We start from the raw sequence: 24,229 nt of genomic DNA on the forward strand, positions 1-24,229 counted from the left end.
TTTTTCTTCAGCCCAAGATAACATGTTCCCAAGACGGTTCAGATCTGATAACTTCATAGTCCACTATGCCAGGAGCTTAGGTGTTTTGGTGTTTTTTATATGGCTGGTCTTTTCTTCTTTTCGTGTATTTAATTTTTAGGTATAGAAATACTGTTTTTCCTCAGCATGTGGCCAGATTTCTTCCATTGGCTTAATATCCTCAGTCATATCAAATGTGTTAAATGTAGTCATTTTTATATCCTAAAGTAAACAGAAGGGAAGGGAAAAGCCCATATAATTCCCTTTGTGGTTTCCTGGTGTCAAATGTGATTCCTCTGAGTGATGACATGTTCAGATGTGTTCATTTGACCAACACAATCCTTTTATTTTGATTTTCAAACAGTAACTGATCATCACAGGATGCGTAACTTTTAAACTCCATGAGTCATTCGGAAATCACCCTGCAGAATATTGAAAAGCCTTTCCTTCAGAATTAATGGCATCTGGAATGACTTTTCTGAAACATTGCCATCTTGACCCCATGAGAAAAGAATCACTAGCAGAGACAAATAATATCCTGGTCTGATATTCAGAAAATAATGGCATAAATTTCTAAACAGAATGGTCAAGTGTCCATACTTGAATACATTTTGAAGAATTCAAAAGTTAAAATTTGGAACATAGGTACATCCATCATCATGGCGAAGTCTTTAATTAATTTCATGATATTAAAAGCCAGTTACCAATTATTAACCTCCTACAGTAAGGGTTTATTCTCTTGAACTATTCATCCCAGCGGTCATGAGAATAGATAAATATATATTCAAAGTCACAACAATATATTAACGTTAGATTTGTTTCATGAAAAATATTATTCTCAGCTTAGGTTTGAAGAGAAGACAGAAGCCCAGTGAATCAAAAATATTTGACACTCATGTGGTCATTCTCTTCCACCAAGGTCCTTTTCCAAGATCATGGTGACAAGGAGATTCTAAGTTCTCTCAGGCTATCCCAACAGAAATCAAGCTCTGGAGCATAGGTTCATCACCAGAAGATTGGTGGCCATCAAGTGATGAATTTACTTTTGATCACAGCAATTCATGAAAGCATTACTGAAAAATACAGAAGCATTGTAATCTTGCTGGTAGAGGGAATTCCCACACTGATGACAGCATAGATCTTTTCAAACAGGAAAGAAGCAGCTAGCTTAGATCAAGAAAAATCTTCCTTTAGTTACTTTGCTGCTAGGATAGTTAAGGGCCAGGAAGTTTTCAAGAATAATAAATGCCTCAGATTTCCAAAGTTCTGATGAAGGGCATAACATCTCCAACCAAATACATCACAATCAAACACACTGAAGAGTAGGATCCTGAAAATGAAGGAAGAATAGATTTTATTACTTTTTAACTCATGGAGTGATCAAAATAATCAACCACATTGAATACCTACCCTTGATCCAATGATAGTATCTACTACTGCTAGGCTTAAACCTCAAAAAGATCAAAGACAAAGAGGAAGGACTTGTGTATAAAAATACATTTATAGCAGCTCTTTTTATAGTAGCAAAGAACTGGAATTTAAGGTGCTACTAATCATTTGGGCAATGGCTGAGAAAATTTTGGCAAATGAATGTAATAGAATATTATTGTGCCATGAGAAATGATAAGAGACTGTTTCAGAGACCTGAGTGAATTGAGGATGAGGGAAGTGAGCAGAACCAGGAGAACAATTACAATAACATTGTAAAGACAAACAAATCTGAAAGACTTCAGAACTCTAATCAATACAATGACCAACCATGATCCCAAGGACAAATGGTGAAAAATGCTACCTACCTACTTCCTGACAACAGAGGTGATGGACTCAAGGTGCAGAATGAGACAGACATTTTAATATGGCCAAGTAGGAATTTGTTTTACTTAATTGAATGTTTCTTACAAGCATTGTGTTTTTGGTTTTTTTTCCCCAATGCAGAAGGATGTGAGGGAAAGTAAATTAATATTTGTTTATTGAAAATGAATTTTTAAATGAACAGAAACCTTCTTACTTAAAAGGAGAATATCTAATGGAAAAGTCAAGATTAATAACAAAAATGAAAGAACTGAAGAGGCAGAACAACCAAGTAAAAATATATAAGCAAGTTTATAATATACTTTATGTGAATATAAATGTGTAGACATATACACATAATATACATCTATGCATATGCACATATGCATACATGTATAACTGCATTTAAATATGCATGCATCATGCATTTATTTTATAGATGTGCACAATATATATAATTTATGCATGTGAGTGCTTACGTGCACATATGTGTATGGCTATAGATATAGATTCCCTCTCCCCCCTAAGGAGCCAAGCTCTCTTCAATATGATCATTTTCCCCATCAACCCTTATTGTAACGACTTTATGCCTTAATAGGCTACCAGAAAAATTCATCATCTGGGGACCAAACTTCTGGTAATAAATGTCTTTGATCTTAGCTAGGCTGGCCCTCACACACACCAAAGTCTGTTGCTGGGCCTGTATTCTGAGCCCTGCCAGATTTTGTAATCTGTGGGAACCCTATGAAGGGGGATGTGAGGAAGCTCAAAGGAGATAGTGTCAGAAAAAACCACTTTGTAAACTTGAAAGCACTTTGCAAATGTCAATTATTATCATCTCATGATCATTTTCAGCAATGCTAAATATTATTGTCATTACTCTTGGACTTGGAGACAGGAAAATCTGAATTTAAATTTTGCCTCCACTAGCTTTGTAAGCCCAGGAAAATTATCTAACTTCTTTCAACCTTAGGTTCCCAATCTGCAAAATCGAGATAATAATAGCACCTGCCCCTCTGGGTTGTTATCAAGCTCTGTAGCCACTAAGGGAACTGGAAACGTGTCTTTCAAAAGGTGGCATTTGAGTTGGGTCTTGAAGGAAGCCAGAAATTCCAAGAGGTGGAGGTAAGGAGAAAGAGGGTCCAGGTAGAAGGCATAGCCAGTACAAAGTTACAGAGATGGAGAATGTTCTGTCTGAGGAATAGCATAGAGGCCAGTATGGCTGGATCATAGAGTGAACAGAGGAAAGTAGCAAGACTAGCACAGTAGGAAGGGGCTAGGCTGTGAAGAGCTTTAAAAGGCAAACAAAGGAATTCATACCTGATCCTAGAGGTAAAAGGGTGTTTACTGAGGAGAGAGGGTGACATGGTTAGAAGTACACTTGAGTAAAATTATTCTTATAGCTATGGAAGGAGACTTGTTCAAAGACTATTGCAATATTCCAGGTGAGCGGTGGCTGAAAGCCTGCTCTAGGGTAGCAGCTGTGTGAGTGAGGAGAGAGTCACACATATGGGAGGTGTTGAAATGACAAGATTTGGTAAATGATTAGATATATGAGGTGAGTGAGAGTGAGGAATCAAGAATGTTAGCTAAGTTTGTGAACCTGCATAAGTGGGAGACCAATGATACCTCCAACAACAGTACAGATATTTGGAAGAGAGGTGGGTCTAGGGCAGGGGTGGGGAACCTGTGGCCTTGAGGCCCTTTGACTGACTTTTGTAAAACTTCTGTAAAGCCTTTTGACTGAGTCCAAGTTTTACAGAACAAATCCTTTTATTAAAGGGATTTGTTCTGTGGAGTTTGGATTCAGTCAAAGGGCCGTACTTGAGGACCTAGAGGGCCACACATGGCCTCAAGGCCACAGGTTCCCCACCCCTGGTCTAAGGGGAAAGATGACAAGGGTAAAGCTCTACATTTGGGTGTTCAAAAATTTTATTTACAAATTCATACAGGAGAATGAGGAAAGTGGTATCTGGAAAAAAGTTTACGGGAAACAGATCTGGGAATTTTAGTGGACCAAAAATTCAATATGAATCAACAACATAACATAGTAGCCCTCTGAAAAACAGAGTCCTAATGGGATCTTGGGCTGCATTGAGAGCCTCGGCATCCAGAACATGAAAGATAATAGTCCTGTAGTAACCTCCCCCGATTATACCATATCTGGACTATGCATCTTCAGTTCTGGGTTCTATATTTTGAGAATAATATTGGTAAAGCTGGAATGCATCCATAGGAAAGTGATCAGCATGGTGAAAGCCCTGGAGAGCATTTGAGGAGGAAGAGGATGAAAGGGGAGACGGAATAGAATGAACATAATGTGTAGAGGGAAATAGGATGGAGGGAAATACGTTAAGCACTTGTACCTGTGAAAAAATTATGAAGCATATTTCTCTGATAAAGATCTCATTTCTTAAATATAGAACTGAGTCAAATCTATAAAAAAAATAAGAGCCATTCCCCAATTGATAAATAATCGAGAGATATGAAGAGTTTTCAGATATAGTAATCAAAGCTATCTACAGCCATATGAAAAAATGCTCTAAATCACCATTGATTGGAGAAATGCAAATTAAAGCAATTCTGAGGTACTACCTCATACCTTTTAGATTAGCTAATAGGATAGAAAAGGAAAATGACAAATGTTAGAGGAGATGCGGGGAAAATGAGACAATAATACACTATTGGTGGAGTTATGAACTGAGTCAGCCATTCTTTAGAGCAATTTGGAACTATGCCCAAAGGGCTATAAAACCATGCATGCCCTTTGACCTAACAGTACCACTACTAGGTCTGTATCCAAAAAGAAATTTTTTAAAAAAGGAAAAGGATCTATATGTACAAAAATATTTATAGCAGCCCTTCTCTGGTGGCAAAGATTTGGAAACTGAGGGGATGCCCATCAATTGGGGAATGGCTGAACAAATTGTGCTACGTGATTGTGATGGAACACTATTGTGCTATAAGAAACGATGAGCAAGATGCTCTCAGAAAAACCTGGAAAGACTTACATGAACTGATGCAAAATGAAACGTGCTATGTAATAGCAATATTGTAAGATGATTAGCTACGAATGACTTAGCTGTTCTCAACAATACAATAATCCAAGACAACTCTGAAGGACTTATGATGAAAAATGTTATCCATCCCCAGAGAAAGAACTGACGGTCTCTGAACCATACTTTTTAAACTTTATTTTTTCATGAGTTGTTTTTTTGGCCTGTTTCCTTTCACCACATGACTAATATGGAAATATGTTTTCCACGACAACACATGTATAACCTATATAGAAGTTCCTGCCTTCTCAAAGAGGGAAGTGGAGAGAGGAGAAGAGAGAGAATTTGGAACTCAAAATTTTAAAAACAAATGTTAAAAATGTTTTTACATGTAATTGGGGGAAAATACTAAATAATTTTCTAAAATATTTTTGAAAAAAGAAATTAAAGGCAGATTTTGCTTCAGTATAAGAAAAAACTTTCTCATAATTAGTGTTTCCTAGAAGGGTTCTACCTCCCCAGAGAATTTCAAGGGGAAACTCAATAGTCTTCTATCTAGTATAAAACCAAGAATTCCTATTCATTCACATAGGAATGGTAGCAATTAGCCTCTGAGATCCCTTTTTACTCGGTTTCTTTGATTCTGTGACTCTGATTCATGGTATCCACTTTCATCACAAGCATTCCACTTAAAGTTAATTACTCAGAAAACCGCTAAGTAAGTAAAAAGGGATAAGGACAACAAATGGTCCTGTGATCTCACTGATATACAGGGAGCCTCATGAGTAACTTCTTCTACCAGCATGCAGTAGTAGAACTGAAAAGGTTAAGTGATTTGCCCAAAGTCACACAGCCAGCGTATTTCAGGGCCTTAAGGCCAATTCTCTATCTCCTCCACCACTATCTGTGTGTGAGAAGATCACACTAAAATGTCCTTCGTAGACAGGATCAAAGATTTAGAGCTGGGAGGGACCTCAAAGCTCATCTAACTCAACCTTCTGGCTTTACAGATGAGGTGAATGAGGACAAGGTCACACAGGGAGTAAGTAACAGAGCTGGAATTTGAACCCAGGTCCTCTGATTCCAAATCCAAAATCAAGCAAAAGTCAAAGCCTCCCTAATATAGTATTTGTTGTCCAGTTGTTTTTCAGTTGTGTCTGACTCTTCATGACCCCATTTGGGATTTTCTTGGCAAAGGTACTGGAGTGGCTTGCCATTTCCTTCTCCAGCTCGTTTTACAGATGAGGAAATTGAAGAAAACAGGGTTAAGTGATTTGCCCAGGGTCACACAGCTACTAAGTGTCTGAGGCCAGATTTGAACTCGAGCCTTCTTCCTAACTCCACGCCTAGCACTCTATCCACTGCACCACCTAGCTATAAAAATATTTACTGCCAAATAATAATTATTGCTAATGTTACTTTGGCTTTTTAAATCATAACACTAAATGTGAGCATGCAGAATATGGACATGAATATGAGTGACTGAACAAAGTATTTTGCATAAAGAATTTAAAAGTAAACTTTATTTTATACTCACCATGCATATGAAAGGCACATTTTCTTTGGGATGATCTTCTTTTCCCAGAAGACATCTGTAATTTTGTTTTCTCATGATTCCTTGGGAGTTCTCAGATGTCAAATTTTCCCTTTGATTTGGAGCTTTCCAGCAGGCAGACCTGGATTCTGTGGTTACTTTTTTTTTATGCCTATCACTGGTCACAGCTGCTGGGCAAATACTTGGACAGATTGATCATTAAAAATTTTCAAGCTGCACTGGTTAAATTCAGATGCATAGCAAAGGTACCATGCTTTATTTCAACAGGAAGCTGGAAAACTGAGCGTGTTCTTTATTTTCATAACTCAAAGCCAGGATGGCCTCTTCTTTGGGCAGTGCAATCTACCCAAGAGAATAAAATAGCAAAGGATGTGGGATAGTATTCCAGCTTCCCTGTGATGGAAAATGTTTGACTTCTATTCTTCAAATAGAACAGGCAAAGGAGCAGCAGAACCAGGGGGTTAACAGGTGGTACATGAGTACAAGGAATGTCCTAATCCTGGTAGTTCTCAGACTCATGAGAAATCTGGCAATATTTAGGCAGGGGTTCTTAACCTGTGGTCTGTGAACTTGTTTTAAAATTTTTTTGATAATTTTATTTCGGTAGGATTGTTTTCCATTATAATCCTATGTGTTTTATTTTATACATTTAAAAACATTCTAAGAAGTGGTCCATAGGTTTCACCAGACTGCCAAGGGGGTCCATGACACACAAAAGGTTAAGAACCCCTGATTTAACTGAACATCTCTGCACATTTCAGGTTTCAGTATTTTAATACACATGGCTTAATACAAATGACAGCCTAGAGCTAAACCATTCCCTGTACTCTCTAGAGTTTGTCATCTGTCCTAATTCTACTTTGATAAGTACAAAGATAAATAAATATACAGTATTTTCTATATGACAGATCTCGTCTGAAATGCAACCATCCCAACACAGAGAATCATAGCAATATAAAAGAGGCTCACCTTCCTCAGGGTAGCATTCAGGCATGCCATCTGCTCCGATTAGTAAGTTACCATAATCATCGTGCTGTTCAAGGGTGCCTGGAGGACAGGTTGGGACTGGAATGGTTGGCTCAGGAGTTGTTGGCTCAGGGGTGGTGGTGGTGGTGGTTGCAGGAGTGGTAGTGGTAGTGGTGGTGGTGGTAGTGGTGGTGGTGGTGGTTGTAGTTGCCTTAGTTGTAGTGGGACGAGTTGTTGATGTAGTTGTGGGTGTTTTGGTTGTTTTGATAACCTCCAGACCCATCAATGGCTTCCCTCCAAGGCTTAACACAGGCCTATCCTGGGCACTAGCCAAAGGCTTGCCATGTCGTCCCTGACCAAATAAGGGGAGTCCATCAGGGCTCACAACTGGAGTCCCTCCCATATCTAGAAACAACAACAAAAGACATCATGCCATGGCTATGGGTATAAATTGCAGATTTAGTCATGATCTCTTATAGGTTGGGCTGAGCCTAAAAAATCTACAGCTATAAATTCAAAATGATTTAGGAGTACTACTTCTAGGCTATCAGAAACACAGGTCACTTTTGGTAGCTTCTGAGTTTAAGCTATCATTAGAGAGTGATCTATCCCAAGGGTTCTGTGGAGAGATTTCCTCTCTCCTCTCTCTCTCTCCATATATATATATATATATATATATACACACACAAACATGTATATATGTGTGTATACATACACATACATATGTAATCTCTCTATGTAATATAATATATACATATATTGTGTATATGTATGTATGTGTGTATGTGTATATGTGTGTGTATATATACATGTTTTTATAGATATATATAGATATAGATATATAGATATATATATAAAATCTTTAGTTCCACCAGCCTCTAACTGAAATTGGGCATTTCATTCAATTATTTAAAAACATTCTGGGAAAGGGTCCATACACTTTACCAGCTTGCCAAAGGGGTCCATGACATCCACAAAAAGTTAAGAACTCCTGCTCTATCTAAACTTGAAAGACCATTTCTGATAAAGATGTATCATGATTTACAATATGTAATTAAAAGGGGCAACATGACTGGTCTCGGATTCCACAAAACTTGGTTCAGGTCTCATTTTGACACATACGGTATTGACTATGTGAGTGCATTATTTGACTTCTCATTGCCCTTGGCAGCTTTCCATGACTACCAGTTGTAGAACAGCAGCTGATCTGAATTAGGAGAGGAGGTTAACTTACTGGAAGTAAGGTCCAAATGGGAGGGGTGTGGGGGAGAGATTAGGTAATTACAGAACAATGTATGATATGGTAATCATATCATACAGCTTTCAACATTTTTTAGATTTTTTTCTCCATTGAAATTCTTCCAATTGTTCCTTTGCCTTTCGTTGTCACGAACCGAGGGATATATAGCCCTTCAAAAGGGGGATTTCAGCATACATCATAGTTTGGAAAGGACACACTTCTTCTCAAGGACATACTTATATTCTTTTTCACATTAACAAACCAGGTGTTGGTTACATACCAGTGATTATTCTTTTTCTAGGTTTCACTGATTTAATAAGTAGTCCTTACGAAAATCATTGACCTTTCCCATACCATGGTTCTATGGTGGAGGAGGTACCTTTCATGACTGCATGATTCTGAAAGATAGTGGCAATAACTTATCAGCACATAGCAGAACTGGGAAGTCCAAGGCGAGTAAGGGAAAAGAGGTAACTGTGAAGGTTCTGACTGAAGGATTCAGAATAAAGGTAAATAAAAGGTAAGCAGGTGACCAGTAGCCCTTGAATTGGCATTGCCTAAGAGGTTGAATTTTCCAAAAGAACAAAATCTACTCCCTGGAGAGGCATCAGTTCTACAGTCTGGCCCTCATGAATCAGTAAGTTAATATCAAAGGCACAAACACAAGCTCTTGACATTAATGTTAACAAAACACTATCATTATGCTGGCAGATTCTGGAAAATACATTCCCTCTACCCATGACACTCCATCCCCAACTCTATGCCTTTCCACTAGCTAACCATCATGCCTGGAATACTCCATCTATCCACCCTGGCCTCTTGGCTCCCTTCAAGATTTAGTTCAAATCCCACATTCTGCAGGAAGCCTTTCCAGTTCCATCCATTTCCCTGTCTCACTCCCTACCCTACTGACAGTGCCTTCCCTCTTAGATTAGTTCCTATGTACCTTGTATGTACCTTATGTCTACAGTCATTTGAATGTTGTCTCTCCTGCTTAGAATATGAGCTGCTTAAGAGCAGGGACAATGTTTTTTTTTGTATTTTTTTCTTTGTATCCTCAGAACTCATCACAGTGCTTACTACATAAGTAAATGCTTGTTGATAATGATGATTATAATCTGCACTGATGAGAGATTTAGAGTAGTATGAGGTGGAGAGGAGTGTCTATGTTTTGCCTCATAAGGATGGACTAGAAATGGTCAAAAGAGTAAAAAGGGAGTATTATTGAAAAGAATCTATCAGTTCAGTGGGGTTTGCTTTTTTATGGTACGACCTGGAATGAATCATCTTTTTTCTCAACCTTGAATATTGTTCTACCAAGGACTATAACCAGGCTATAGACAGAGATTAGGGAACTAAGAAGTGCCATCAGTGTGCCATTTCTAAAGGAAAATCATTCTAAAGCTGATTTGTATCAAAATTATTAATATAAACACACAGAGGGAGTTCTAGTGAGAAAATTCCCCCTACCAATTCCATAATCAAACCTGTCCTACCCTTTAAGAACCTAAGGTCTATACTAAGGCATCAGAAAAGGACATCAGTGGAGGTATCTCCAGGATATACCTACCCTACAGTTTGTAGTCCTATAGAATTGCCTAAGGCACTGAGAGATTGGCTTGCCCAGATTCACACAGCTAGTATGGTTAATAGCTAGTATGTGTCGAAATGAGAACTTGAACTCAGGTCATCCGACATCAAGGCAAGCTCTCTATCCACTACAACAGGCTGATGGAAATAAGTTTTTAAAAAATGAAGATGAGGGGCAACTAGGTGACATGATGAATAGAGCACTAACTCTGGAGTCAGGAGGATGTGAGTTCAAATTCAGCTTCAGACACTTGACACTTAGTAGCTGTATGACCTTGGGCAAATCACTTAACCCCAATTACCTTGTCTTCCTCCCTCCAAAAAAAAGAAAGATGAAGATGGAACAGAAACATGACACTTCTTAGTCCTTATCTCTGTTCTCAGCCATGATAGTCTCTTATTGAATAATATCCTCAATGGAGCTTTTTTTAAATGGATCTTTCAAAGTGTCCAGTTTCACTCACCCACAATTGTCCGACCATCACCTCCTAGTTTAACCCGAAGAGGATTTCCATGAGAGTCCTGGAGGTACCTTCCTTCTGAATTTAGTACCAGACCCCGGTCAAGATCCACAATCTGTTAGCCAACAAAGTGAAAGGAAAGAAAGTGTTGGTCCTGCTCCAATTTTTATTCATTGGTCCAAGAGATACTATGTAGGAGGCTCTCATGAAAGGAAGATCAAATGTAAACAAGCAAAAATCTTCCTGTCTCTAGTGTTTATGATTTTAAAAAATTTAGGGGAAACATATTCATCTTTTGTATTTTGCATTTTTAACTTTAAAGTTAAGGGAAAGATATTCCTGTCATAGTTTGCATTTTAGTCGCATATCTGCATACTTGTGTACATTTCTGAAAATACTTGTAATAAAGACTAAAAATAATTTTTACCCATATATTTACCCCATATATTTACATTTCCTGTGCTACTAGAGCATTTTATAGCCTAATATTTTGAATACAAGGAACAAAAAGTACCTTCATGACAATGTTAATAATTTATTTGTCACTAAGCTTAATTCTCCTTTTGCAAAACATTTTCATAATTATTTAGTATTCAGGATTCCTTAATACTTCAGATATCTCTAAGTCTGTCAGTACAGGTGCTCAGTCCACTGATATATGTCAGCCAGTCTCTTTTATACCTTAATTTTAAATGATTTTCAAGAATTTCTATAGCTAATTCCTCCCCTCCCATCACCTTGTGGGTAAACTGGCAACTGGTATTTCCAAACTAAGCTAAGTTGGTTCTCAAATAATAGATATTTGGTCCCACACTGGTCCATAATCAGTCTTTTTGAGCACTGTAGGACCTGACAAAGTAACCTCTAAGAACCAAGAGTCCATGCAGGGAAAAAGGATGTTAGTGGAGGGGTGCCAAGAACAGATTATGAAATAGTCATTATACCAATAATCACATTTCTTTTATAGATCTAAAAGTCAGGGAAATGAGAATTTCATTCTTTGATATGCTTATGAAAATAAGGTTTCTTTGTTAAGCTAGGATATGCATTCTTCCTCTTTGCCATCAATATTAAAGGCAGCCAGTTTTGACTGAGTGAATACCCTGAATTCCAGTGCTTTAAAAAGTGTTGTTAATAGTAAAATAACACTAGTCATAACAAAAGGAACATAAGCAATGGGTCACTTAACACCCTGCAATATTACATGTGCACAGATTCCCACATTCTAACACTCTAGACAGGAGCAAATCACTCACTCTTTGGACAAACAAGACTGACATTCTCTTCAATAAGCAGAATTATGCAAGCATAATTCTTATCAATTCTTATCAAAAGCCTTATCAATTAATCAATAAACAAGTAATGATTGAGAATCTACAATAGTTATAAAGGTATTATATTTGTTGCTGTATTGATAGTTAAATTAAGAGTAACTCGTATTAATTGTTTTGGAATACACCTTATTTCCAAATAAAAAATTGTGTGTGTGAATCTGTGTGTGTATGTGCACACTCACATGCAATATTTTATTTCAGGGCATATTCAATCTATTCAGTTTCTATGAGTTTTGAAGAGTTCTTAGCTTAGCAATTACAAGATGTACTTTCATATTGCCTGTATCTAAAAACACTTCTAAAGATCCCTATTTTTTTAAGCTGGGCATTTTGTTGTTATCATGTATGCTTCCTAATTCCTGATCCTTTGAGCCTTTGAGAGATAATAAAGCTCCTGACCCTGACATTCAATGCCTTCAATAATCTTGCTTCTCTTACTGCTCTCCTTCACATACCTTACCTTCCGGCCAAACTAGTCTCTTCTCCATCAGCTTTTCTCATTATTTCCACTCCTATCCCCATACCTTTGATAATTCTTTGGACATAGAATCCTCCCCCTTGGAAAGAATGAATCCTTCCCCTTCATCTTTCAAGAAGTCTTCCATCACTGCAGCTAAAAGTGAATTCTCCTCAGCGGAAGAGAATTTCTCATCGAGCCTTGTTTGGCTCTCCTTTGATATTGTCATATTCTATCCTGTATCATACTAATTTGTAAACTAGTCATATACCACCACTATCTCCATTAGAATGTAAGCTACTCAAAGAAAGAGGCTCTATAATATTTTTCATCTTTGTATTGCAGACAGCATGCACAAAGTTAGGGAATAAAGATTAGAGCTGTGATATCATTGGTATAAGAAATTCCTAGAGGAAAAGCTTCCTTCTACCAAAACAAGTCAGCAACTTCTCTACAACTGATGGTCTTAGAGAGTTAGTTAGAGCATCAAAAAGTTATATGATAGATATATGGGTCATACAATTAGGTGAGACTTGAACCCAAAGCCTTTTTGGCTTTGAAGCCAGCTTTCTATCCAACACACTATATTGCCTCTCCTATTGCATCTATAACTGAAAGTTTTTTTTAATAAGGTTTTCTTTTTTGAAAATTGTAGCTTATCATAGTCCTAAACCAGGGAAAGCAATCCTGGTTTAAACATTGAACAATCAATAATACACATCATTGGTTTTAGTTACAGAGTCATTATTAGGAAAGCCATAAGGAGATTTGATGAAAAGTGCTCATTGGTCTTAGCTATAGCTAAGAACAAGGGAGATCATTGTATCTATTTTTCCACAGAACTGCCATTTCTTTTCCTTCAATAGCATCAAAACATCTTGTATTTGTAAAGAAGTTTACCCTACCCACTTTGTTCCTTGAGGGCCATTGATAATTCTCTGTCCACTTAGTTGTCCATTACTACCAGGAAGTACTTTCCCATCTACATTTGGTCTGCCATTATTACCTATGCAGTACAAGAGAATAACAGAACTGAATAAAATCAATAGGTCAAGAAAGTTTGTTTTATACCAAAGTTTTAAAGAAATACTTCACAACATACAGAAGGACAACCAGGGTTTGAAACCACTAGCTGAGGTATCTGGTTACAAATGGTCTTAAGCTATGACTTATACATTTTCATCCAAAGCTTGTTGAAGCTTTAACATGTTTGAGAGTATTAAGAGCACAATAATGGCTTGGTTATTCTGCATCACTGTAGAAGCAGGTATTCCACATAAATGAATTTTCCACATAACTAAGTTCTCATACCATAACCATTTTTAAATAAATCTTTTTCATCAACATAATGCATATTTCTTTTTTTTACTACAATAGAGTTTAATAAACATGCATATTTTAACCGTTTAATGATAAGGCTATCATTGTGAATTATTGTATTATGTTATAATAGTCAAGTCTTATATAGTAAATACAGTATAGTATATAGAAATTACAGGGAAGACATAGGAGGCAGTATAATTGTAAATGGCTCCCAAATCACTTAGTTTTGAAAGAAAGCTATTCTGTCTCTCCCTTTTCCTGTGGCTTCTCCTAGATGATACTTGGCATATACTACTTTAAAATGTTTGTTGAAATGCACTGGATTGACTTGACAATTGCAACTTCTAATCAGTTGCCTAATTTTACATTGAATGAAGACCTAAGCATTTCCCCCTTTCCTACTGAGTAAAGTACGTGGGTTTCTTAACAAGTACATGCAGTTTAAAGGATTTTTTCCTCCCATTTAATTCGTACTTCTCACTCTTTTCTAGATGTTTGAGGATGTCATAAATTCACTGGTTTTATTAATGTATGCAGTATTATATTAATGTATGCAGTTACATTTTATTCAGATGATTAAAAAGCTAGTAAAGATGATGTCTTCCATCCATTTATTCAATGACCATGTACTGAATGTCTTCTATATTCAGTTCACTCGCTATGCTAGGTGCTACCTAAATAAACCCATGCAAGCTTAAGGCAGAACCCAAACACCTATTTCATATTGAGATGATATAGATACCAGCCCACAGAAGACCAGATTCTATCCTCAGTTACAGAAATGTAAGGCTCTATTGTTTCCTGAACGCATTTGTCTGTAGTGCATCTTTGTTATTATACCAGACTTTACTATATTTTGTGAATGTACCATAATAGCTGAAATACTTAATCCAATTACATCCAAAGTATCTGAACTTTTCCTAGCTCATGTTCAGATGTGTGTTTGCATAAAGTGTTGTAGTTCAAGTATATCTAAGTACTTTCAATAAGCTGACCTTTTAAAAGAGTAAAAATCTTTTGTCAGACTCAAGGGCTAGAATTTGATGACATGGTTGGACACAACCTACAGGACTGAGAATATGGTTCTGCCCATGCAAGAGCTAGAATACACGTCACTTATGAAAGCATCTTATGAAAAGCAAAGTTGGCCAAACATTTGAAAGAACAAATTACCTGGTCTGTAAGGAGGTCTCAGAGGGTATCTTGAAGGTGAGTTGCGTAATCTTGAGTTTAGCATTCGTTGACGTAGTGAAAGCATGGGTGTGGTAGAAGAATAAGTAAGCGGGGCTTGGGTGGTAGTATGCAAGGTTGTACTGCTGATGGGGCTCTGGGCATCACGGGACCGTGGGAGAAATTTAGAAGGGGCATTAGGGATTTGTGAGGTTCTTGGAGTATTGCCTAATGGTGGAGGGATAGGACGTTTTAAAGGAGTAGAGTTCTCTTCTTCATTAGATCTTACTCTGTGAGGAAAAAGAGAACTTACAGACTTCTCTTTATCCTTACCAACATTTCTATTTACGTATTTACCACCAGAAGAAGGAGGCCACTTTGAAACTGAAGAAATAGAATCTTCCTCTTTGTCTCTTCTCGTATATTCTCTGTCATCATCATCTTCTTCATCATCATTTGAGACTGACTGATGAGACTTCAGGGAAGATGACAGAGGACTCTTGGAAGGAGGCTCTATTTTTGATGGTGTGGATTGGTACAGACTATCCTTTTTCTCCACCTGGGATACTGTTCTGCTAGGAGCTCGAGCACGGGAATGAACAAAAGGTAATGTGGGTTTTGCATAGGTTTCTCTGGAGCTACTGGACCTGCCACCTGGCAAAGATGAACCCAGGCCTCTGGAAGAAGGTGAAGAGGTGTGTCTGCTTTGGGACTTTTCATCAGCATTTCCAGACTGAGCACCTATTTGCTCCTGTTTAGAAAGGGATGAGGTAGGAGATAATCTGTCTTTGTGATGGGTAGAATGTGTATTTACCCTGATGTCTTGGTCCTCCAGTTCTGTGCTGTAATTCTGGCTATCATCGTATCTACTTTCTGATTCCTGACGGCTGTGTTGGGAGGCTTGAGGTGAGAGCTGTCCTCTAGAGTTGGCAGAAAGGGTAGACTGACCAGCTCTTGTTTTAAAGGAAGGGCGAGAGTTAGAATGGACATCTTGCGATGAGGAATAAGAATTTTCTGGTACAGAATGCAATTGTTTTGATTTGGACAATGGATTTTCCATTTCCTTACCCTGATGGTCATGAAGTTGATGTTTAGAAGTAGAAAGATGTGAAGATGGATGCCTTTCTGAAGAAACTGCTGCAGACCTGGAGTCCTGGACATTTATTACCTTTGTGGGTACACTGGACCCTGATTGGTGCTGAGATCTTGTAGAGGGCCTTACTCTGGCAGGAACTGTATTTCGATGAGCATCTTGTGTGTGTAGTTTACTGGGAAAGGATTGTGAATTTCCCTGAGAGTGTGCATCAGATAGGGACGATTGAGAAGTCAGTGGAGACTTCGAATTTTCTGTGAGGGGCACTTTTCGATGAGCACTCGATACTCTCTGGGGGATTCTTCTCATGTGATCTGAACTTGATGAAGAAGGCTGCCTTGAAGAAGAAGGTAGATAATCATTTACAATAGTAGAGGGAAGTGGTCTTTCTTCATCATTTTCTTCCCTTTCCTCCTCATCTCTCTCAGTATTTGAACCAACCCTAGTATCAGAAATATGATGAGAATGAACGCTAGAGGATGTTGTGGATTGAGGGGAGTTAGAAGGCTGTGACCGGGGACCCTGGCTACTACTAACCCTGTTAGGATACCTACTGCTGGAAGAAAATGGCCTACGTCTGGGAAAATTTAAGTTCCCAGAGATAGGCTGACCTGCTGCCAACCTGGAGCGAAAGGTAGGAGAAGTAGAATCTGTCCGTCTCTTATCTTCTGCATCATAGTCTTCATTGTCCTCATCATCTGAGCCATTTATTTCATCTGCTGTCTGCTTCACTGAGGGAAGGTGTGAGTGGGTGGCCCTATGACGGGCTGGAGAAGAAACCGTGGACTGTGAGGGCATGGCAGAGTTGATGGCTCTTGCCTCCTGATCATTTTTTAGCACACGAGGATGAGATCCAAACCTGGTTGGCAGTGCCCTTGGAGTTCCCCCATGGGAAGAAGTTCTTGTCGCTGGGATTAGAAAACTTGACTTTTCCTCCCAGTTCTCTGATGGAGCATTTGTATGAGCAGGCAAATGTGATTTTCCTTCACCATGCATAGGACTCTTCTCCTGGTGTGTAACAGACTGTCGATTTGACGGTACAGCCAACCGAGAACGCTCTGTAGTTTTAGAAACTGGCTTCCCAGATGAAGGATATTTTGAGTGCGGAGGGTCTTTAACACGTCTTTCTTTCTTGTCCTCCTCCTCATCATCGACCGGGTCATTACTAGTGTTTTCATGAGATGGGTTAACAGAAGTGACTCTGGAAGAAGGATAATGAGAGTTAGGCATTCTCAAATGCCTAGTTTCATCATCACGGAAAGATGAGGATGATGGAGATGTGGAAGCCGACTGTGAATCCTGAGAGGAAGATGAAGAATCATGTGAATCTATGTTTGTCTTCTGGGGTAACGTGGGACTTCGAGCTCTCACTGGGGTCCTTCCAGGCCCCAAGACAGAATGAAAGGATCTATTTGGTAATGGTGGCCTAAAATTTCTCTTAGTATCTTGGATTTTAGACTGCGATGTTGGTGACTCTGCATGGGAATCTAAGTCATCATCAGTGACTTCTGTTGACTGAAGATCAGAACCTAATTCTGTTCTCTTTTTAGGGGGCAGCTGGGATTTACTGAGGACCTCACTATTAGTCAAAAGTTTATTCTTTAAATCAAGAGGTGGAGTTTTTGCATCTCTCCCCTTGGGAGAAAGAGATGAATGAATGTGTTTAGAGGGAGGGACTCTTTGTGAAGGCTCAGGCTTTTTAGGATCCAATTTGTCTTCCATATTCATTCTCTGATGAGCATTTGGATTACTGGTAACAGCTGCAATAGAGTTGTAAAGAAAATTAACCACAGCTATAAGGCAGTAAATGATCATTTATGACAGCATGGAGGAAAGGATATAATCAATCACTAAAAAACATACCAAGTAATATATTAGAATAAAAAATAACTTTTTCCCCTGGTCACAATAACCAAAAGGAAGATGTACTTCCCTTTTTGCAAAAGATGTGATCCTGAAGGGAAAAAAAGAGTAAATAACTTGAATTTCTATAAAACAGATCAAGTTTTAAACATCTTAAAAGAATTATATTCCTTTATATTTAATAGGAATATTCAAAGGAATCATGAGATGACAAAATTACACAGATCCTCCCCATATTTGCATACAAATAAGCTAGAATAGGTCTTAAAATATGCTGAGATAAGAATAATTTTGATGCTAAATTATTGTTACCTAAAATCGCATGAAGTGGAATACATGACCCGCATGGTATACTTTCAAGATCACCAAAAGGCTTTCACATTTCCTGTTCTCCAAAACATGTTCTCTTCCCTCTCCTCTCTGACACCTGAACATTCTTTCAAAAGGGACAAAACTTTGTTTCACAATTGGAAAGAAGGCTTAGAATGCAGCAAGGCCTTGGAAGGTCTAAGGTGTATAAGGCTAATATCAAAGCCTTTCTTAAGAGTAAGCTTTAACAGATGGTAGACACTGGTGCCCCAACAGTAAGTTGGTGCTGTGGATAAAGAGTGTAGAGAGAGAAGGCTGGGAGATCCAAAGGCAAATTTATCTTTCTTCAAAATTTAAGAGCAGCCCTTGGTATGTCTATGTATGGTCTAAACAGCACACAGTAAAATAAAACATTGGCAATTACCTAGTTAAATCGAATAAGATAATTCGCAGCTATGTACATAGGAGAAAAAAATCCCAGCACAATTTGAGTCCTGAGCTAACTTGACTAGCTGTCAAGATTGATTGGATAAATTGGTTCACTGCCAATTCTTTCCTTCACATTTTTTGTTCAGACATAGTTCAAGTACACATAATACAAAATAAGCTTAAAACTAGTATTTTGGTCAAAGGGGAGCAAAATAAGCAAAAGTATTCATATTTGACATCTAAACGTTTCATTTCCCTTTTATTTTCAATATAAAATTAGAGAATGACATCAGTTAAATTATAATTAATGAAATTTTCATATTACATGGGGAATTCAATGCAACCTGCTTAGAAATTTCAATGTAAACTTGTGATAAAATCTATATATCCAACACATCTTGATTCAGGACCATAATCTAAAGTAACACAAGACAAAGAGCCAGAATGATATGTAAGAGACAAGGGCACAGTGAGAGGGAGCAATGAATACAAGACGCTTACTTGTTGGCATAGCGACAATGAAGGCTTTAGACTGAGGACCCTGTCCTCTCCTGTTTGCGGCCCGGATTTTGAAAAGATAGCGTTCCCCAGGCTGCAGACCATCCACTATGGCAGAAGTAGTCTCTCCAGGATAGGTGAGGGACTTTGCTCCAAAAGGTTTGAGAGCCGGGGCGTATGAAAGAATGTATTCTGAAATGATTTGGCAGACGGTTGGAAGGAGGAAACTGAAAACAGTCCTGTGTCCAGCAGACAGACTGTATGGGTAGGATGAATTAGAACGTGCATTACTAAAATTAAAACACTAGCAATGCACGTCAAGTCAACAGCTGGAGTACAAAGACATGAGAGACATTGAACTAGCATTCATTCAGACTACCAGACAGGACATGTAGTTAATTAGCTAGCAATTTTGTATTTTAAGTAAGTTAAGCATATGGAATCCAGGAGGCAAATCTTAATGGTATTTACCAAAAAAAACCATTTACATAGTTCTTTTCCTTATTGCCTATTACCTCGTAATTCGCTGTGATGGAAAAATGAAGTGAGAAGCAGCAGCTACTGAAGATTGATCCTAATTAGTTGGTGACAGCTTTAAATATTTTTGCTTATTAAATTGTGATTATTTTGTGTTAGTGCTTAGTTGCCAAGTTGCTGATTTAATCTAGATAAATTACAGATTAAGAAGGCAATTACAATATTTTAAATCAAGGTATGCAATGATAAAATTACTTCAATAACATTCAAAAGGTGGAGTACGTCACTCAATATTAATTCTAATATTTCAGTCTTATAGTGATTAATTCAACCCTATAATGCTATTTTGATACTAATACTCTGAAAATAAAGATTATATTCAATAGTGGTGAAATAAAATGCCTTTGCTACAGAAATAATTAAGTAGTAGTACATTATGTCCTAAAACATGTCATTCTTTTCAGTACCAACCAAAAATTCAAGCTTATTTTCTTCTCAATGCAACTGGTGATTTCTACTTTGTATAACACAGTCATTTGTGGTGGTCAAAAATTAAGAAATGGAGAAATCCATTATTCAAAGCCACATTGGTAAAATATGGAGACTGGATTATACTCTGTTGAATGAGGGACAGAGAAAGACCCCAATCATATACAGGATCTACTATTCTATAGTGTATCACTTCCTATATATAGCCAGTGAAACAGCTATGAATTTCAGATCTTGAAACTTTAAAAAAATTGTGATAAGAATGCCAGTCTAGGGATGGATGAGAAATGTGAACAGAAAGGAGTTATTCAATCAGATGCTTTTGCTTTAGGAACTCAGTGGCAACTGTGCTTTCTGGCTATGTAATTAACTGGCCACTAACCAGAAATTCCTTCCAGTCTTTAGACTGGAACCAGAGTGAGAAAAATGAAAAACCATAAAACAGGAGAGATAAAACATTAGATAAAAGAAGTAAATCATCTCAAAATAGAAAAAATCTGGATAACACTGATGGCTTCTTAAATGAGACCTTTTCTATCTATGTCAATAAGGGACCATCTGCTTTACATAACTAACATGCAGTTAGCCCACACACAAACACATACATGGCATGTGTGTGTACGTGTGTACATATGCATCTCTTAATATATGTATATATATTTATGTAAAACCATCTACATTAAGGGCAAGATTTGTTTACTATATTCTCAGAAAATATATCTGAGAATTGACAAGCTGAGAATAGTTTATTCAGTTTGTATATTTTAAATGTAATTATATTTTAAAACCGTATTTCGTCACTAAGGGACTTGGACAAGAAGAATATAAATCCATCATCACTAGGCATTTTCACATGCTTCCCTAATTAGTCAGGGATATTTGTGGTTAACGCTGGGTTCTTCAGTTCCTCTGTGGTATAGTGAATAGGTCATACATACATAACACTTCAAACTTCAGGGTATTGTTCAGATGTGTTAAGAGAACAGCGCCACAAACATGAGATTAAGACATGAAGGATAACATGCTGGATAAGAAGCTGGATATTGGGAGAAATGGACAAAACTAATTTTTGTGTGCAGTCATCTTCATTTCCTAGAAAATAATTGCATGAAATGGCCTTCCTCTCAGGACTAAAATTCTCCAGTAAGCATGCTACTTCCCTATCTGCTTTTCAGATAGCCAGTATTGATCAATCATCTGACACTTCAAGTATACAGCATAGGTCGCGTCCACTTCCTCATGCATTTTTGTACAATAAACCTCCTACCTTTGACTCTCCCCTCTGTCTCTGGAAGCGTGTCCCAAGAAGCAGTGACAGCCGTTTGTTTGCCTTTTACGGGGCGGACATCCAAGTTTTCAGGTGCTGCAGTAGGGGCTATAAAAGAACAAATCACTCAAAAAGGAAAATATTATAGTGAGAAAACGATTATTTAAATACATCCTGATGCTATTGTTACATGAGGCGTTATAGAGACTAAAAAGGCAAATGACACGTGCTGACAGTCCTTGGTAGACAAACATCATTCAGACTGATGTCACTGTGATTATCAGTGCGCATGTAGGAAGCAAGTTCATGACTGATGCTGATGTAACATAGCGATTTATATTACTGCTGTCACTACCTATGAAGTAGAGAAAATATGAGTTAAAGATAATTTAGGGGCAGCTAGGTGGCACAGTGGATACAGCACTGGTCCTGGAGGTGTGGGGACCTGAGTTCAAATCCAGCCTCAGACACTTGACATTTATTAGCTGGGTGACGCTGGGCAAATCACTTAGCCCCAATTGCCTCGTCAAAAAAAAAAAATCTGATTAGTATATTCAATTAGTAGATTCAATTCACTAAAAATTCACTAGAGAGTCAACTCACTAAATATTCATTGAATAATAAGGAGAGCTAGCATTTATGTTGTACTTTAAAGTTTGCAAAGTATGTTAGAAATAGTATCTTGTTTCATTCTCACAACAACCCTGGGAGGCAGGTGCTGCTATTATCCCCATTCTGTAGTTGAGGAAACTGAGGCAAACAAAGATTAAGTGACTTGCCCAGGGTCACACAGCCGGTGTCTTAGGCTGGATTTGAAATCAGCAGGGTCATACAGTGAGTAAGGATCTGAGGTTGGATTTGAATTCAGGTCATCTTGACTCCAGGTCCAGCCCTCTTATTTACTGCCCCACCCAGATGCATCTTGAAAGTACACTATGTGCTTAAAACATTGTGCTAAATGTTATAATCAATGCAAGACAAGTAAGAAATAGCTTCTGACGTCAAGGAGTTCAGAAGGAGCATGAGGAAAACCAAGCATACCCACAGCTGTTGGACAAGGCAGAATAGAACAAATATTATAATATATATGTATCACATCTAGTTTAAGGAGAAAGAGGGGTCCTAGTAAAGGAGGCATTTGAGATGGTCCTTAAAGGAAGATGAGAATAGTAAAAGGCTCCTTCTCCTGACGGAGGTGAGAGAAGATGTTCTAGATGGTGCTAACAGCGTGAGTAATGGTGCCAAGTTTGGAGAGTAGAGTGCATGGCATATTCGTGGTTTGGTGAGAGCAAAGAGTATTTTGGAAGAGTAATGGAAAATAAGAAAGTATTGGCTTTAATTTTTGAGGTAAAGGACCACACATTCAAAGCTGGAAGGAAACTCAGAGGTCATCATGTCCAACCTTCTCATTTTACAGAGAGGGAAACTGAGAACCAGAGAGATGAAGTGATTTATATGGGGTCAAATTTCTACTAGGTGTCTGAGGTGGGATTCAAATCCAGGTCTTTCTGAGCCCAAGTCGAGTATTTGATCCATTAGACCATTTAAGTTGGAGTTTTAAAGACAGCATTGGAACAGCTCAGAGAAGGTTTGGCACGGGCCAACCTTTGCACCTTTGACAAGAGAGAAATTTTGGACAAGATATCAATACTCACTGGGCCTCAGTTTCCTTATCTACAAAAAGGGGAGGGTGAGTAATCTGATTTCTGTGTTCCTTTACACAGCTGATCCTATAGTCTATGATCTGTAATTATAAAGATATACAAAAAAGTGTAGCAGCAGCTTTAGTACATGAATCCTCAGAATCAAGCATGGGCCTTCATTCTGGGAGTTTATTTTCCTTCTGTAGTCGCAATAATACACAAGAGTTATTTATGTACATTATGCAAGTGGTGTTTAATGGATGCCATATGTTGAAAAAATAGAAATTTAATATAAAAATTCAGCATAGGGCAAAGCATGTGCCCAGGAAAATGGTCAGTCAACAACTTTGTGTTTATGCATGGAAACTTGACCAAAGCATTTCAAGTCAACCTCTCTAAAAGGAGTGTCCTTTCTGATGTATTGTTACACTTTGACTCTAATAACCTGGTTGCCTTGGGACTATATTCTCTATAAATCCTACTGCAGGGGCATCTCCCTGATAGAAAATTCAAAGACCCCTTTATATACAAACCAGATTCTGGTGTTCTTTGAAAGACTGAAGTACTCCATTTGCCATCTCTTTCACCCTGTGAAATACGGACTGCGAATTCATACATGGTGTCTGGAATTAAATTTTCAATCAGAGTCCTTCTTCCAGAAACCTGCTTAAAATCCCACCTTGCAGATTCTCCTTTCTCTCGATAGCGCACAGTATACTGCCTGTTGATGAGAAACAGTTCACTGTTGGCATTCATTCAACAAAATTCTGTGGGGGTGAACACTTGCTGTCCTTCCTCTTTATCTATTGACTTTCTAGGTTGCATGGCCTCCTCAAGGAAATCAAACAGGAAGGAAATCAGTCCTTGGTTATATATATTGGCTCAGGAAACCTATTTAAATCCACAGAAGAAATGCTATGGATTTTGAGGCAGAGGAATACAAGAGCTGGTATTTTGGGGAAGAGTTCCTCCCAAGGACTCTGAAGCTACCGGATCAAAAAATATGATGCAAGGGGGAAAGTCTTGCTGCCTATAGAAGAAGTGAGGCAGTAAGGGATAGAAAAACAGACACTGAGACCAGAACTGTGCCATAAGGGAATCCATGGAAAAAATACTAGGCAGGCACTAAGGTAGGGTAGTTATCGGGAAAGCAGGTTTATCACCAGTTGGGGCACAAAAATAAAAAAAAAATTGCATGCCTCAGGCAGACATGAGAAAACCTAAAACTTGGGCATGGGGAGCTTATACTCTGAAAAGAAA

At 38.0% G+C, this 24,229-nt stretch overlaps 1 protein-coding gene across 1 annotated transcript in view; it reads right to left on the bottom strand.

The window, feature by feature from the left end:
- The window catches only part of FNDC1 (fibronectin type III domain containing 1), a 104,862-nt gene that overhangs the window by 25,591 nt on the left and 55,042 nt on the right, over positions 1 to 24,229 (bottom strand). Inside the window, exons 8-14 of the mRNA XM_036768219.1 lie at positions 23,503 to 23,690; positions 21,327 to 21,434; positions 19,097 to 19,285; positions 14,905 to 17,754; positions 13,314 to 13,414; positions 10,621 to 10,732; positions 7,330 to 7,731 (exon numbers count right to left, since the gene is read on the bottom strand). Coding sequence (XP_036624114.1) covers positions 7,330 to 7,731; positions 10,621 to 10,732; positions 13,314 to 13,414; positions 14,905 to 17,754; positions 19,097 to 19,285; positions 21,327 to 21,434; positions 23,503 to 23,690 — 3,950 coding nt within the window. The remainder of the gene's footprint in view (positions 1 to 7,329; positions 7,732 to 10,620; positions 10,733 to 13,313; positions 13,415 to 14,904; positions 17,755 to 19,096; positions 19,286 to 21,326; positions 21,435 to 23,502; positions 23,691 to 24,229) is intronic.

Source organism: Trichosurus vulpecula, chromosome 7, assembly GCF_011100635.1.
Source record: "Trichosurus vulpecula isolate mTriVul1 chromosome 7, mTriVul1.pri, whole genome shotgun sequence".
Classification (NCBI taxonomy): Eukaryota; Metazoa; Chordata; class Mammalia; order Diprotodontia; family Phalangeridae; genus Trichosurus; species Trichosurus vulpecula.